Below are 17,708 nucleotides of genomic sequence, written 5' to 3'. Positions count from 1 at the left end.
TACCGGAGGGATATTTAGAGTTGGAGATGCTTGTACGAGACAAACCTATTTATGCCTTTACTGAAGGGAAAGAGGGAGGGTAGGGGTCACCTATGCACACAAAGCCCCAATATATTTATTATGCTGTGCAAAAAGTGGAGTGGAGCATTACCGGTGATGTTGCTCGGGGCAACCAATCAGCAATTAGATTTCAATAGTGATGAGCGAATCTGTCCCATTCTGCTTTGCCATAAAATTTGCAAAGCGTCAAGAAAAATCACAAAATGGTGAAAAATGATCAAAATACATTTGTTGCATGTTTTTTTTTGCCGCCCGTGTCTATTTTTTTGTTGCCCGTGGTTTTTGACACGACCGTGCCCGATTTGACATGACCGCGCCAAATTTTGCACGTCAAAAAAGCGGGGGTGATATAAATATAGACGCAGGCGACAAAAAAAAACACACAACAAATGCATTTCGCGAATTTTTCACCGTTTCCCAGATTTTTCTTGCCATTTCACAAATTTTATAGCGAAACGGAACAGATTTGACGTACAAAGAACTTTTCCCTCAGCGAATTTTCACAGAATTTCACCAATGGCGAAATCTGATTGGCTGATTTTTTTACACAGCATGATAAATACACCCCAGTCTGTGCAATGGGAATTCCTGAAGAACAGAGTCGTGTTCCAGACTTCCTGGTTGCCCTTCACACTCTCTGGTCTTCCAGGCCGCGTCAGGTTATCAACACGTTTGGAAGGATACAGTTGCCATTATAGCTTATTGCTGTACAGTTTGTAGCTTGGGCTGGGGTTGCCGAATGGGAGTTTAATCAGACGAGGTTGGTTATTCCTAAAACATCATCACAGTTCCGACCCAGTTGGCTGCAGAAGTTCTTGTTTTCCCCTTAAGCCAGAGAGATGCCAGCCCCGAATCAGTGGACTACCAAACTACCAAAACAATCTTTATAAAACTCCCAAAGGAAACTGCATGTAAGGGAATTCAGGTTCTTCTGATTGTTGATTGTATAGCATAAATGCTACGTACAGACCCCCAACAAAGGGGAAGCGTAACCGACCAATCACAACCAGCAGGTTCCAAAACTCCATTTCTGTAAAAGCAATTAAACAGCAGGGGTAGCACCCACAGTGTCATTTGTCATTAAAAGTAGAGCAAAGTATTGCACTTACATATTATAATGTCTTGAGCGTATTACAAGTCACTTAGTTCAGTCAGGGTGCAGTGGAAATGACTTACTTTAGGGTAATGGGGTTGCCGGCGTCCCTACTCAGATGTGTTCCACCCACTTGTGACCGGAAGTGGCGTCACACCTAGAACTAGAACTTCCATCACTTAATAAACTACATCGGGTATCTCTAAGGCAGAGGTTCCCAAGTTGTGGGTTGGACTTGTTAGTAGGCCAGTAAGGATGGGTTTGGGAAGTCCTGAATATCTTTGATCCTGTCCATGTCTCCTGTGTATATTTATAACCTTGTAAGGAGACAATGCCAGAGACAGTCTTTACAATGAGTGAATCAGCTTTAGATACATCAGGTACATGTTCCGGATAGGTTCCACAGGTTTGTATCTCTTTAGACTTTTTAAACTGTGTTAGTTTGTTTTGCCCCCAAGCCACATTTCCCATATTATGTTGATTCTCAATGGTGAACTCCTAGTTAGACGTGTCTACGTGTTTTCGTCTTGTCAATCAAGACTAACCAGGATTTTTTACCTGTTTTGATATATTTTGATTCATCCAATAAAATAAAACATATTTCCTGAGCCAGAGCCAGAATCCTAGGTTGCTGCTTAGGAACTGTGTGGTTTATTCATCCAAGAAGAGTAACTTTTTAGGTCCATCATAAGGATCTCCCTACCATCAACATAAGGTTACATGTATTCAGTAGACATATAAAAGGATTCTACCAACAGAATTGTTGCACGTATTCACCACTTTTATTAGCTTTTATGAATATCAAGGGCCCCAAAGCTAGAAAGCTTTGCCCTGGTTATTAACCTTTGTGAATGAAAAATGAGTGTCCTTCAGACTTGGCCACTCTCATCCATTGCCTTGGGACACCTAAAGCTAGCCATACACGGGCAGATCCGCGGCAATGGGGCAGTCGGTTTGGGGACCGCATCAACGAGCCGATGCAGTCCCTGATCCGACTGGATTTTCTAACCTGGCCGATCGATATCTGGCCAATTTCAGGCCAGATATCGGTCGGCCAGGCCCCTCGGTTCTGCCCCTACACAGGCCGATAAGCTGCCGTATCGGTCCAAGGGACCCATATCGGCAGCTATAATCTGCCCGTGTATGGGCACCTTTAGAATAACAAGTCTCATAATTGTGTTGCCTATATGTAAGAAAACATATAATCTTTTCCCCCTTTGTGGTCTTCAGGTTGGACTTTAATGAATATCTACGGTACCAAATCATTTTTACCCTAGTTATCCCCATTATTGACCCCCCATCCACTGCCTTGGGTCCCTTTAGGAGGGCAAGTCCCACAGTGTGGGAACCTATATGTTAGCTGGCCATAGAAATATAACAGAATTATTTCTAATGGTAAAAAATGATACAGTAACGCTGTGGAAGAGCGTATTAAGGGCACTGACCCTTCCATAAAGATTGACTGATCATTGATGTGAATGTAAAAATTATAAATTTTCTGCCTCCAAAAGCCAAAGCTTTATGCTAGACCTTATTCTCCATCTTGTCTCCCTTTCCATATGTCCAGTCTCTCGTGCCAGAATCTGGCAGCCTCTCAGTGTGATGGCATGCTTAGAACATTCCTGGACACCGTGGCTTCCAGCATTTTTCCTCTTCCTGCCACGGAACAATAATCTAACAGACACATGCCAAGTGCACACAGACGGCTGGATATGATTAGTGGACGTAACTTTCTGTGTAGCCTTTCCTCCATTGCTAATTCCTTCTCTACTCCCACAGCTGCACCCTCGTTCCTGCCAAGCCAACATGTTAAATCTCATCTCAGTTTCATTCATTAAACCAAAAATATATCATCATTACGTCCGCTTTCATCCTGTGCCAGTTCCACTCTCTGAACAGGAGCCCATTTGCAAAGTGAAAATTCATCTCTGGGGCTAACTAAAACTTGTTTTGTCAGCTAACAGTAATGAATGGACTCTGCTGGACTTGCCACCTATTCAGATTCGAACGGAACACTGCAAACTGAGCAGGTTTTAATGGCCTAAATTTGGACAGAAAAAAAATATACTCGCAGTTGATGCTTCTCTATGTCAACTTCATACTGGTGACAAAGAGATTCAGGGAACAAATCAAAAAACCTAGGGGCAGATTTATTAATCCACGAACGTTCCAAGCGTTCGTTCTAACATCCGTGCGTATTTTTGCCGAATTTCTCGTTATTTTGCGCGACTTTGTGCGGCAAAAATTACGCAACAAAATAGTATTGTTGCAACGAGTACAAAAGTTCCGGATCCATTCAAGCTTCGGTATGGTGACTTTCCTTGGGCCAGGTTGGAGCTGCTGAGTGCCATTGAGCCCTATGGGAGACTTTCCTTGGGCCGGGTTGGAGCTGCAGAGTGCCATTGAGTCCTATGGGAGACTTTCCTTGGGCCGGGTTGGAGCTGCAGAGTGCCATTGAGCCCTATGGGAGGCTTTCCTTGGGCCGGGTTGGAGCTGCAGAGTGCCATTGAGCCCTATGGGAGGCTTTCCTTGGGCCGGGTTGGAGCTGCAGAGTGCCATTGAGCCCTATGGGAGACTTTCCTTGGGCCGGGTTGGAGCTGCAGAGTGCCATTGAGCCCTATGGGAGACTTTCCTTGGGCCGGGTTGGAGCTGCAGAGTGCCATTGAGCCCTATGGGAGACTTTCCTTGGGCCAGGTTGGAGCTGCAGAGTGCCATTGAGCCCTATGGGAGACTTTCCTTGGGCCAGGTTGGAGCTGCAGAGTGCCATTGAGCCCTATGGGAGACTTTCCTTGGGCCGGGTTGGAGCTGCAGAGTGCCATTGAGCCCTATGGGAGACTTTCCTTGGGCCGGGTTGGAGCTGCAGAGTGCCATTGAGCCCTATGGGAGGCTTTCCTTGGGCCGGGTTGGAGCTGCAGAGCGCCATTGAGCCCTATGGGAGGCTTTCCTTGGGCCGGGTTGGAGCTGCAGAGCGCCATTGAGCCCTATGGGAGGCTTTCCTTGGGCCGGGTTGGAGCTGCAGAGCGCCATTGAGCCCTATGGGAGACTTTCCTTGGGCCGGGTTGGAGCTGCAGAGCGCCATTGAGCCCTATGGGAGACTTTCCTTGGGCCGGGTTGGAGCTGCAGAGTGCCATTGAGCCCTATGGGAGACTTTCCTTGGGCCGGGTTGGAGCTGCAGAGTGCCATTGAGCCCTATGGGAGACTTTCCTTGGGCCGGGTTGGAGCTGCAGAGTGCCATTGAGCCCTATGGGAGACTTTCCTTGGGCCGGGTTGGAGCTGCAGAGTGCCATTGAGCCCTATGGGAGACTTTCCTTGGGCCGGGTTGGAGCTGCAGAGTGCCATTGAGCCCTATGGGAGGCTTCCAAAATCAGGCACAGAAGGTTCAAAGTCAGAAAGGTTTTCCCGCCATTTATGATCGTTCAGATACGAAAATTTCGCGACTTTCGGATCGCCAATACGAAATTATCGTGACTAATACGCTTTTTTTGTAAGCATTTTCGTGATATTTGCGATCATCAGAAATTATTGTATCCAATCCGAATTTTACCCATTTCGGGATTTGAACTCGTACTTTGATGAATAGGCCCCTAAGAGTCATTAAGAGTATGTGGACAGTAGTTGATGAGGGTCATGCAGAGAGCTTCTCTGTCCATGGTCTGTCCAGCACTTCTGTTTGCTCCAAAATGGAGCCCAAAGACCTACAGCAATTCATCTATGGTGGAAAGCAGGAAGCAAAGTGCTAAAACATGGTTTGCTGCAGATATTCTTCTGAATGTGCTGTAATGTCCATGATGCTTTGACCTACCCTTCTTTTTAACTAATATTCCAGCTTTATGGCATTAACACATAAGTTCACAGAGGCTTTGGTTTGGTTTCCCATCATCATGGCCTATTTAATATAATTCTAACATGGCTGAGCACAGGAGCAGTGGCACTTGGAGGCCAGGAGATCTGGTTCCTAAGCCCACGAGAGGTCTATCTGCAGCTGAGTTGACTGCTATGAAGGTTCTATTTTGATATGTTTTTATCAGCATTTTGCAAGTGCGGGGACTGTTTTTAGCTGATGCATAAAGAATGCATGATCCACACTTAATTATTACATTGTCTTGCTAATGAGCAGATGTTTTCTACTCGTGAGGGAACAGCTGCACACTTATTAAAAGCTAGAATGTCCCCAGCCCAACACTACAGTCGAAAGGCAATTTACACGTTGCCTACAACATTCTCTCTAGGTTAATAAAAATGTGGAATATTTATTGCAACACAACTTAGTTGTTGCCCTTTTTATTTATCTTTGCTGTTGTTATATATTTATATATAAGTTATTTATAAGTGGGGATTAGTTTGACTATTTCCCTTACACTCCAACCCCTCACTCCTCAAGTTAAGTGGAAATTATGATATAGTTTATTATCTGGGGTGTCCAGGGACCTTTGTGGCCAGCACCTCAAGGATCCACCCCTCCAAACATCTTCTACCCCCCACCATGCTCTTCCACCCCAACACATGCCTTGTACCTTCCCTCTCCGGCACTCTCGTGGACGATGCAAAATGATTGGTGGAGGGGCCCGCAGATACTGGTTGGGTTGGTAGGGCCCATGAGATCTTTCTTCTAATGCCCTTCTGGGTCAGTTTGACCCTGTCCATTGGGATAGCAATAGACACAGAAGACATAAGGAGACATTTATGGGGACCCTGTTTAGTGCAAGCGTGCCACTTGGTGCTCTTACATAGTAACATAGTAAGTTGGGTTGAAAAAAGACACGTCTATCAAGTTCAACCATAATGCCTATATAAAACCTGCCTAACTGCTAGTTGGCCCAGAGGAAGGTAAAAACCCCATCTGAAGCCTCTCTAATTTCCCTCAGAAGGGAAAAAATTCCTTCCTGACTCCAAGATGGCAATGGGACCAGTCCCTGGGGCAACTTGTACTAAGAGCTATTTCCCATACCCCTGTATTCCCCCCACATAGTAACATAGTAAGTTGGGTTGAAAAAAGACACACGTCCATCACATTCAACCACAATGCCTATATATAACCTGCCTAACTGCTAGTTGATCTGGAGGAAGGAAAAAACCCCATTTGAAGCCTCTCTAATTTGCCCCAGAGGGGAAAAAATTCCTTCCTGACTCCAAGATGGCAATCGGACCAGTCCCTGGGGCAACTTGCCTCCGGCATAGAGGCGGGGCAGGCAATATATGATTGACGGCTCAGATTTTTAAATACATTTATAACAGGTATGGATGATTTCATTAAAAAATGAATTTGGGTTTCATGTTTAATTTTTAAAGAACTTTTATTATACAGCTTTTTATGTGTGGTTGACAGGTCCCCTTTAATACCACTAGGGGTGCTGTTCCTTTTTTTTCAGCAGAAATGTCTGAAAGTAACCAAAATATTTCCCTTGCTGTACTGCCGCCTTTTCTTTTTTTTTTACTATAATGGAAAGGCTACTGTCTGACATATGGCCGCCCTTCTATCAACGTGCATAATGTTATATAATTGTTACTGCCGTGTATATAAAACTTTATGAGCGGCTCAAATCTGTTAGAGCCCCACACAGCACAGAAACCCCTAATATCCCTATCCCTGTCATCTGTTCCTTCAACAAGTAGGAATAAATCCCATTTTATATACTGAAATCCAGCTGCAAAACAGTTCTTCTCTTTCTGCATCATTTGAAATCCTGACGGGGAGGAGGGACTAAAACATTGATGTTGGTGCGAGGCCCTGGGTTGTGGGCAGTGGTCTGTGAGGCTACAATGTTATTGTTGTTGTTATTTTTTAATACTTATCTTTCTATTCAGGTGTTCTCCTGTTCATATTTTGGTATCATATTCAAACCACTGCCTGGTTGCTGGGGTAATTTGGTCCCTATCAACCAGATAGCTGCTCAGATTCCAAACTGGAGAGCTGCTGAACAAAAAGCTAAATCATTTAAGAACCGTATTCGCGATTCTTGCCTATAGATATATATATTTAGTATATTTAGTCATTGCTGCTCGGGGGCGCCGTTTATATGAAGCAAAAGCTGCAATCGGAAAAACTGCAGGAAAACTCCAATAACTGGCAGTTGCACTCAGTGTCGGCCGCAGAGAGGCGCCTTTATTGTGCCGGGAGTGCAGTTTGGCCGGTTTGAATAAGGAAACAATAAGTTGATCCTTTTGGGGGAGAAATTGTTGTTTTTTCATGTTCTCTTTGATCTCAGCCAAAGGATAATCTCTGTTATATGCTTCCAAATTGCTCCACTTGGGAGGGTTTGATGGCCGTGCCTACATGGCCTACTTTAGTGCCGCGCGCAGAGCGGGGAGGCCATTATGCGCGGATTATATTGCCATCTTGTGAGCGTTAGCAGAATCTCCCCTCGTATCCCACTGCCGGATTTTCCTTCATAGCACTGAATGGGCAGACAGCACCATTCTATCCTTATAGATAGAATGGCGGCTTCCTCTCGCCTCTCAAGTCAAATCCGGCAGCAGCATATTTTGTATGAGTTGTTCTTTTTGTTCTCAGAAATCATCCATACCTGTTATAAATGTATTTTTATTTTTGAATTCCTGACTTGGGGGCAAGTTTTGGTTGAATAAAAACAAGATTTCCTACTAAATAAAGCCCCTGTAAGCTGATAGGGTGCATAGAGGCCCCTAATAGCCAATCACAGCCCTTATTTGGCTCCTCCATGAACTTTTATGGTGCTTGTGTTGCTCCCCAAGTCTTTTTACAGCCCCGTTCTCTGCCGGTGCCGTTTCCATATTACAAGAAAGTTTCCAAACAATGGAACACGGAAGCGAATCCTATGAGTTTTTTCCCTCTACGGTTAATAAAACACAGGGAGAGAAACGCCGGAGCGAAACCGTCAGATATCTCAAACCATAATTATTAGAACATGGAACGAAACAATATTTAATCATAATTTAACAGGCAGTCTTGGGAATAAAAACAAATAAACCCATCACGCAGCTCCAAACAGAAGAATATTAGTAATTATATCATTTACTCTCAGACAGAGCTGCCGTATTCATGGTTAAACCCCGGGGGAATGTCGGTAACACGTTTAGAGATCAAAAAGCACCTCTCGTCCTGACAACAAACGTGTTGCGCTGTTTTTATCTGTGCGATTAAAGGGCGCGTTTAATTACAGTGAGAAACGCGGATATTTGTGTGATTCCTGCGCCCGCGCTCTCTCCCACTGACTTTCTCGGAAAGTTTCACTCTAATACATTACACAAATGTCACGACGTTCGCTTGATCAGAGCAGCCCTGCGCTTTGTCACATGTCATTTTATCAGCTGTGGTTATGCGACCCCCACAATTCCGAGTCTCCTTATTATGCTGGGTTCCTAAAGGCCGAGCTGCCCGCGGGACCCAAAGGCCAAAACAGATCTGAGCAGATTTTTATTGGAAAACTGAGCTGTTAGGCACCATGCACAAGGGTAGTGGTTGGAGCATTTCTTTGGAAATAGGGGTGCGCTGAATCCAGGATACGGTTTAGGATTCGGCTAAGATGTTTTTTTTAGCAGTATTCTTCTGGCCGAACCTAATTCGAATTCTACTCTGCCTGTGTGTGCCATACTCTGCCTGCCCTGCTCTACCCTGCCTGTGTGTGCCATACTCTGCCTGCTCTACCCTGCCTGTGTGTGCCATACTCTGCCTGCCCTATGCTGCCTGTGTGCCATACTCTGCCTGCTCTACCCTGCCTGTGTGTGCCATACTCTGCCTGCCCTATGCTGCTTGTGTGTGCCATACTCTGCCTGCCCTATGCTTCCTGTGTGTGCCATACTCTGCCTGCCCTATGATGCCTGTGCACCATACTCTGCCTGCCCTGCTCTACCCTGCCTGTGTGTGCCATACTCTGCCTGCTCTACCCTGCCTGTGTGTGCCATACTCTGCCTGCCTTATGCTACCTGTGTGTTCCATACTCTGCCTGCCCTATGCTGCCTGTGTGTGCCATACTCTGCCTGCCCTATGCTGCCTGTGTGTGCCATACCCTCCCTGCCCTATGCTGCCTTTATGTGCCATACTCTGCCTGCCCTATGATGCCTGTGCGCCATACTCTGCCTGCCCTATGTTACCTGTGTGTGCCATACTCTGCCTGCCCTATGCTGCCTGTGTGCCATACTCTGCCTGCCCTATGCTGCCTGTGTGTACCATACTCTGCCTGCCCTACCCTGCCTGTGTGTGCCATACTCTGCCTGCCCTACCCTGCCTGTGTGTGCCATACTCTGCCTGCCCTACCCTGCCTGTGTGTGCCATACTCTGCCTGCCCTACCCTGCCTGTGTGTGCCATACTTTGCCTGCGCTATGCTGCCTGTGTGTGCCATACCCTCCCTGCCCTATGCTGCCTGTGTGTGCCATACTCTGCCTGCCCTATGCTGCCTTTGTGTGCCATACTCTGCCTGCCCTATGCTGCCTTTGTGTGCCATACTCTGCCTGCCCTATGCTGCCTGTGTGTGCCAAACTCTGCCTGCCCTACCCTGCCTGTGTATGCCATACTCTGCCTGTGTGTGCCATACTCTGCCTGCCCTACCCTGCCTGTGTGAGCCATACTCGGCCTGCCCTATGCTGCCTGTGTGTGCCATACTTTGCCTCCCCTATATAAACACATTTTTTTACATATGAATGAAAGGTGATATCCCTACAGTGAGCACCAACAATTTGGGTTTTTGCTGTGCTACCACCATTAATATAGGTATGGTCATAAAACCTCTTGTGATAACATGGGTGTGGTTTAAAAAAGGGGAGTGATCAAAACTGGCTGGCATTATCAGCCCTCCTCCATGTAATCCATGTAGGCCATAAAAATTCTGGCCCGCGGTACATGAAGTTCAGCTACGAATACAGAGACATATTGCCTGCACGCCCTTCAGCATTATATTCAGTTACCTATTTCAGACAAATATAATAATTACCCTGGGATGAGTGCAGTTGGGGTATTTGCAATGGATATTTATCTCAGATATACCCACCCGGGGCAGAAAGCTAACGTGCCACCATCTGTTACAACACATAGAACAACCGATAACCCCATATAAACGCCCTGTAGTAGGATTAGGCTCCTGCAATCACTGGGGTCCATTTGTTTTGTATGAAAGACTCGGTTAGGTCTTCAGTCGGTTCTGTCTGCTCCATAATGGGGTTTCCAGTCGCGTTGCTAAATTACACGGGATCCTACGACGGGAATAATAGTGCCCCTACTGACAGCTCTCCAGCGAACTGACACCAATTTATTGCCCGTGATATACTGGCCCCTGGGGCAGCCGGATAACAAATGTTTCATTCTCAGCAGCAGTGCTAATTTATAGCCTCCATGGTACATTGAGTGGAAATGTTGCCCTTGCTTCTCAGTAGGATTAATATCCCAGTCCCTACAGCCCTCTCCGCCCAGTACTCATAGCGCTTCACCTCCTCGTCTTCTCTCAGACTCATTTCTACCCATGTTCTACCCACTTTCTTCCCATGTTCTACCCATGTTCTACCCACGTTCTTCTCATGTTCTACCCATGTTCTTTAGAGTGCAAAAAGCCAGCTCATTCCTCCTTTTTTTGCACTTCGCACCCTGCCCTGCACCCTAAACGAATTGCATTCAGCAGCAATGTTTCCATTCAGGTAGGGAGGCACATAGGTTTGGTGCTGTGTGGGCTGGTCCGAAACCTGTGGTGCCTGTGGATGAGATGGGTTTTTGGTAGATGTGTAGTGGGGAGCCACACAAGCATGAAAAAATGCCAAATAAGGGCTGTGATTGGCTATTTGGTAGCCCCATGTGGCCTGCAGGAGGCTCTGCTTGGGGTAAAACTGTGTCTCTGGGCTTCCAAAACTTGCCCCCAAGTCAGGAATTCAAAAATAACTCCCTGATTTGGGGGCACTGAGAGCAACACCCAAGGGGTTGGGGAGCAACATGTTGCCCCCGAGCCACTGGTTGGGGATCACTAGTTGATTCTCCCTCTCTTTGCCCCATGGTGTAGCAGCTCTGCTCCCAAACATCTCAGGCCCACCCCTTTTGCATCATAGAACTGCCTATTTGATTCTGCCCCCAGTCTCACAGTAAGGGGCCCATGAAAAGGTGCAAACCCTAGTTTTCACCTTAAAAATGGGCCACCACATCAGGTGAGGGTTATCATTGCCCAGCCACTGCGCACGTGACTTTTCATTCATTCGCTGCAGCTCGGCTCCAGATAGGTAGCCTCTTCTTTGCTGGGATAGCGGTTTCGGAGCCCGCCCCATTCTGATGTCATCTCTGATGTCAGCTAAAGGGGCGGGGGCAGGCTCAGGCCTTTGAGTGCCTTCTCAACCTCCTGCTGTTTAGGGTTTGGTTTGCAGCACTGCCTCAGACTGGAAGTGAATGAGCACTAGGGGGCGCACTTCTGCACCCATATACTAATACAGGGGCAAGGATGCAAGGGATTACTTACCGACCTTCCAGGGGTTCCCTTAGTGTGTGGCCCTGGTGAATTACACCCTAACACTGTTATAGGAAGTGACGCTTTTTGTACACAAATATATTTTAAAAATTGTGTGCTATTTACCATATTGATCATTTGCATCTGTGTAATAATTAAGCCTTTGTGGGCGCCACAGATGGCATAGCTAGACTGGGTAAGGGGCAGGGGGGGGGTGTGAGGGAGGGGTTGGTGGGAAGTTGGGACATGAGGGGAGGTGGGGTAGGGGGAAGTTAGAGGTTACGGGTGTTAAATGGGATGCGCACATAGTGCTTGGGTTGCAGGCTGGGCCCCTCCGCATATATTTTTTCAGAGGGGTCAGGCGCTCAAAGCAAGCGCTACCCACTCCTCCTGTTCCACATCCACCCGCCTCTCATGTCCCCCCTCCCCACCCGCCACTCACGTCCCAACCTCTCCCCTACCCCTCCCTCATGTCCCCCCTCCCCACCCGCCTCTCACATCCCAACTTCCCCCCACCCCTCCCTCACGTCCCAACTTCCCCCCACCCCTCCCTCATGTCCCCCCTCCCCACCCGCCTCTCACATCCCAACTTCCCCCCCACCCCTCCCTCACGTCCCAACTTCCCCCCCACCCCTCCCTCATGTCCCCCCTCCCCACCCGCCTCTCACATCCCAACTTCCCCCCCACCCCTCCCTCACATCCCAACTTCCCCCCCACCCCTCCCTCATGTCCCCCCTCCCCACCCGCCTCTCATGTCCCAACTTCCCCCCCACCCCTCCCTCACGTCCCCCCACCCGCCTCTCACGTCCCAACTTCCCCCCCACCCCTCCCTCACGTCCCCCCACCCGCCTCTCACGTCCCAACTTTCCCCCCACCCCTCCCTCACGTCCCAACTTCCCCCCCACCCCTCCCTCACGTCCCCCACCCGCCTCTCACGTCCCAACTTCCCCCCCACCCCTCCCTCACGTCCCCCCACCCGCCTCTCACGTCCCAACTTTCCCCCCACCCCTCCCTCACGTCCCAACTTCCCCCCCACCCCTCCCTCATGTCCCCCCTCCCCACCCGCCTCTCACGTCCCAACTTCCCCCCCACCCCTCCCTCACGTCCCCCCACCCGCCTCTCACGTCCCAACTTCCCCCCCCCTCACATCCAAACTTCCCCCCCCTCACATCCCAACTTCCCCCCCAACCTTCCCTCACATCTCAACTTCCCCCCCACCCCTCCCTCATGTCCCCCCCTCCCCACCCGCCTCTCACATCCCAACTTCCCCCTCACGTCCCCCCTCCCCACCCGCCTTTCACATCCCAACTTCCCCCCACCCCTCCCTCACATCCCAACTTCCCCCCTCCCTTACATCCCAACTTCCCCCCCACCCCTCCCTCACGTCCCCCCTCCCCACACGCCTCTTACGTCCCAACTTCCCCCCCACCCCTCCCTCACGTCCCCCCTCCCCACCCGCCTCTCACGTCCCCCATTTCCGACCGCTTTCTAAGTGGTGGGGTGAGGGGTTCACTGAAGCTTTAGAGGAAGCAGTCCCCACATTCTGGGCCCCACCGGGGGGGCTGCTTCCTTAGTTACACCTAATAAATATTAAAAATTGATTTAACAATTACATTTCCACTCTGGAACAATTAGTCCCAATGCAGAAAACGATTGTCCTTTCTCCTCGTGCAACGATTACAGATCCCCAGGCTGCCATGTTGGTGATGGCATCGGCAGAAAGTCATTGACTGTGCCCCAAATCTGCATTTAAATAAGGCGCTCGTATCCACAGGCGAGTGAGCAGCCATCTCTCCTCCCCGGGCAGAGCCCAGGGGCACCCAGGCCTGACATCATTAATCATCGTTTAGCGCTGATTACCGGCTGCCTTTTATTCTCTGCTTAAGGTCGGCGCTTGGTCTCCTTCAGTTGAACAATATTTCTGTATCTTCCCGACATTTTAAATTCAGCCAAGAGGGGTTTTATGGCCCCCAGTCTGCTCAATGGCTTCATAGACCTCCTTATATGACATCATCATATTTTTTTAAAAGGTAAAATTACATCATCATATTAATTTAATCTGGCCCTTGAACATGCTAAATGAGAATAATCGGCCAACTACCTGTAATAAGTTGGACAGCACTGAGAAAGAGTATCTATGTATGTATATGTATCTCTGTGTAGCAATACTGATATGCACTGCTCTGTACGTTAGTACAATGCTTTGATAGGGGTCAGGTGAAATCTGGTTTCAGGACTGGTCAACAGGCTGGAATGCTGGAAGTTGTACCTAAACCACCAGTAAAGTCCCTGAAATTGCCTAACACTGGTGCCATTTTGTTTTTCCATCACTGTGTTGCTCTTCTATACAAGCTTCCACCTACCTACATCTCTAGGGACCTGGCTTCCCATGGTCCCACCTACCTACATCTCTAGGGACCTGGCTTCCAGTTATTCCACCTACCTACATCTCCAGGGACCTGAATTCCCATTATTCAACCTACCTACATCTCTAGGGACCAGGCTTCCCATGGTCCCACCTACCTACATCTCTAGGGAGCTGACTTCCCATGGTCCCACCTACCTACATCTCTAGGGAGCTGGCTTCCCATGGTCCCACCTACCTACATCTCTAGGGAGCTGACTTCCCATGGTCCCACCTACCTACATCTCTAGGGACCTGGCTTCCCATGGTCCCACCTACCTACATCTCTAGGGAGCTGACTTCCCATGGTCCCACCTACCTACATCTCTAGGGAGCTGGTTTCCCATGGTCCCACCTACCTACATCTCTAGGGAGCTGGCTTCCCATGGTCCCACCTACCTACAATTCTAGGGACATGGCTTCCCATGGTTCCACCTACCTACATCTCTAGGGACCTGGCTTCCCATGGTCCCACCTACCTATATCTCTAGGGACCTGGCTTCCCATGGTCCCACCTACCTACATCTCTAGGGAGCTGGCTTCCCATGGTCCCACCTACCTACATCTCTTGGGACCTGGCTTCCCATGGTCCCACCTACCTACAATTCTAGGGACATGGCTTCCCATGGTTCCACCTACCTACATCTCTAGGGACCTGGCTTCCCATGGTCCCACCTACCTACATCTCTAGGGACCTGGCTTCCCATGGTCCCACCTACCTACATCTCTAGGGAGCTGACTACTTGGAAATGCCTATATTTTTATTCTTTGCCCATTTCTGCATAAGGCCCTATGTATGTCTCTAGGGAGCTGGCTTCCCATGGTCCCACCTACCTACATCTCTAGGGAGCTGGCTTCCCATGGTCCCACCTACCTACATCTCTAGGGACCTGGCTTCCCATGGTCCCACCTACCTACATCTCTAGGGACCTGGCTTCCCATGGTCCCACCTACCTACATCTCTAGGGACCTGGCTTCCCATGGTCCCACCTACCTACATCTCTAGGGACCTGGCTTCCCATAGTTCCACCTACCTACATCTCTAGGGACCTGGCTTCCCATGGTCCCACCTACCTACATCTCTAGGGACCTGGCTTCCCATGGTCCCACCTACCTACATCTCTAGGGACCTGGCTTCCCATGGTCCCACCTACCTACATCTCTAGGGTCCTGGCTTCCCATGGTCCCACCTACCTACATCTCTAGGGACCTGGCTTCCCATAGTTCCACCTACCTACATCTCTAGGGACCTGGCTTCCCATGGTCCCACCTACCTACATCTCTAGGGAGCTGACTACTTGGAAATGCCTATATTTTTATTCTTTGCCCATTTCTGCATAAGGCCCTATGTGTGTCTGAAGTCAAATTTGCTTTTCCCGTCAGAGTTTTAATGCAGAAAAGACACGTGTCAGTCTGTTCTCTCCTTTTCTCTCCCCCCAATCTCTCGGCCTCAGCTTTTGCCCCTTTCTCCACCCTTCGAGCGCCAAGATTCCATCCCTATTGTGTGCCTTTGCAATAAACCTTAATTACTTCTCATCCTGCTGAAAGGCCTAATGGCAGAGCTGCCGGTGAGCGCACACACATCTCCCAGCTTTCTTTCATTGTGCTCATTGTTTGCTTCTTGTTCCTCCATATTGTTCCTGGGGAACAACAGCCCCATCTCTTGTCCTTGCCGACTCTGTCCTGAAAGAACCTTAGCGGTGGCCTCGTGCTCAGCTGAGGCGGTGCGTTGTCTCTGCAAATAATGGGCTTTTCCTTTGTTTACCTGTGGCTTTTCAGGGCACAAAGACGATTTTTTGGTTAATTTATTCTGATATAGCACCGGCACATTGCACGGTGCTTTACAGAGACTGTTCATGTTTCCCATCATTCATGGCACAGAGTCGCACAATAATGGGTCAGATATTCTGGGCCCAATATGCAGCATAAAAAATATGATTTTTAACAAAAAGCAATGCTAGATTTAAAATTGTTTGGCTCTTAAGGAGATGCCTTGCCTTGTGGCACAGCTGAGAAGCTGGTCTGGACTACACATTATCCTTGCAAAAAAATGAAATTAAGCTGGCCATACACGGACCAATACTGGCGCTGGCCTGGAACTTATAACAGATGCCCTTTTGATTGGCCAACATAGGGGCCACTTTATGATATGATCATTGGCCTGAAAGTAAAAGGATTGGATCACATTGGCCCTTCACTAAATACAAAGTATTTTATACATTCTTTCCAACATGCAGTTGTGCCTAGAAGCGCAGCCCCAATAGAGACCTATTTTATTCCATGTGGTGCATCTGTGCTTTCTCTCCCCCCCAGGAATGCGCCAAGGCAACGATGTGGGCACCATGTACCGCTCTGCCATCTACACCTACACTATGGAGCAGGCGGAGGCAGCTTTGAAGTCCAGAGAAGATTTCCAAAAGGTAAGGCTTTATTGCAGAACACACATGGCTGAACCTGCCATATTGAATGATATCGTGTCAGGCTCCCAGGCAGCTCTTTCCCTAAATAAAATCAGCAGCGAGTTTTATCATGCTCCGCTCTCTCTCTCATTTCCTCTCCATATGGGTAAATGTGGCATTAAGGGAGCAAGTGCATAAATTTAGTGGAAGGTGACAGCTGAGTGTGCATTAGACATATGCGCAGAATGGACTCCAGCGAGGCAAGGTCACAGCATGACAGGTGCCGGAAATATCGCCCATCGCTGCTGTAACGGGCGGCTGATGGGAATGAAGGAAACCCAATAACAGAATGTGGCCCAGAGATATTAACACAATAACAGACTTTATGAACTGTCACTTTATCTGAAAGGCTGTCACTTGGAAATAAGAATGGAAGATGCATAGATAGAATGGAAGGGGCATAGAGGGGATGGAAGGGGCATAGGGGGAATGGAAGGGGCATAGGGGGAATAGAAGGGGCATAGGGGGAATGGAAAGGGCATAGAGGGAATGGAAGGGGCATAGGGGGAATGGAAGGGGCATAGGGGGAATGGAAGGGGCATAGGGGGAATGGAGGGGGAATGGAGGGGGCATAGGGGGAATAGAAGGGGCATAGGGGGAATAGAAGGGGCATAGGGGGAATAGAAGGGTCATAGGGGGAATAGAAGGGTCATAGGGGAAAAATAAGGGTCATAGGGGGAATAGAAGGGTCATAGGGGGAATAGAAGGGTCATAGGGGGAATAGAAGGGGCATAGGGGGAATGGAAGGGGCATAGGGGGAATGGAAGGGGCATAGGGGGAACGGAAGGGGCATAGGGGGAACGGAAGGGTCATAGGGGGAACGGAAGGGGCATAGGGGGAACGGAAGGGGCATAGGGGGAACGGAAGGGGCATAGGGGGAACGGAAGGTTCATAGGGGGAACGGAAGGGGCATAGGGGGAACGGAAGGGGCATAGGGGGAACGGAAGGGGCATAGGGGGAATGGAAGGGGCATAGGGGGAACTGAAGGGGCATAGGGGGAACGGAAGGGTCATAGGGGAACGGAAGGGGCATAGGGGGAACTGAAGGGGCATAGGGGGAACGGAAGAGCAAAGGGGGAGCGAAAGGGGCATAGAGGGAATGGAAGGGGAATAGAGGGAATGGAAGGGGCATAGGGGGAACGGAAGGTTCATAGGGGGAGCGGAAGGGGCATAGGGGGAACGGAAGGGGCATAGGGCGAACGGAAGAGGCATAGGGGGAAAGGAAAGGGCATAGGGGGAACGGAAGGGGCATAGGGGGAACGGAAGGGGCATATGGGGAACGGAAGGGGCATAGAGGG

At 49.1% G+C, this 17,708-nt stretch overlaps 1 protein-coding gene across 2 annotated transcripts in view; it reads left to right on the top strand.

Annotated features, from left to right (window-relative positions):
* msra.1 (methionine sulfoxide reductase A, gene 1) overlaps positions 1–16,564 on the top strand; it is a 125,250-nt gene extending 108,686 nt beyond the window's left edge. For both annotated transcript variants that reach the window (XM_031903080.1, XM_031903081.1), the window contains exon 6: positions 16,266–16,564. In XM_031903080.1, coding sequence (XP_031758940.1) covers positions 16,266–16,549 — 284 coding nt within the window. In that variant the 3' untranslated portion in view covers positions 16,550–16,564. The remainder of the gene's footprint in view (positions 1–16,265) is intronic.
* Positions 16,565–17,708: the final 1,144 nt, after the last annotated feature.

Source organism: Xenopus tropicalis, chromosome 5 (assembly GCF_000004195.4).
Source record: "Xenopus tropicalis strain Nigerian chromosome 5, UCB_Xtro_10.0, whole genome shotgun sequence".
Classification (NCBI taxonomy): domain Eukaryota; kingdom Metazoa; phylum Chordata; class Amphibia; order Anura; family Pipidae; genus Xenopus; species Xenopus tropicalis.
Note: the sequence above shows the minus strand (reverse complement) of the source record. Positions and strands in the feature narration are given on the sequence as shown.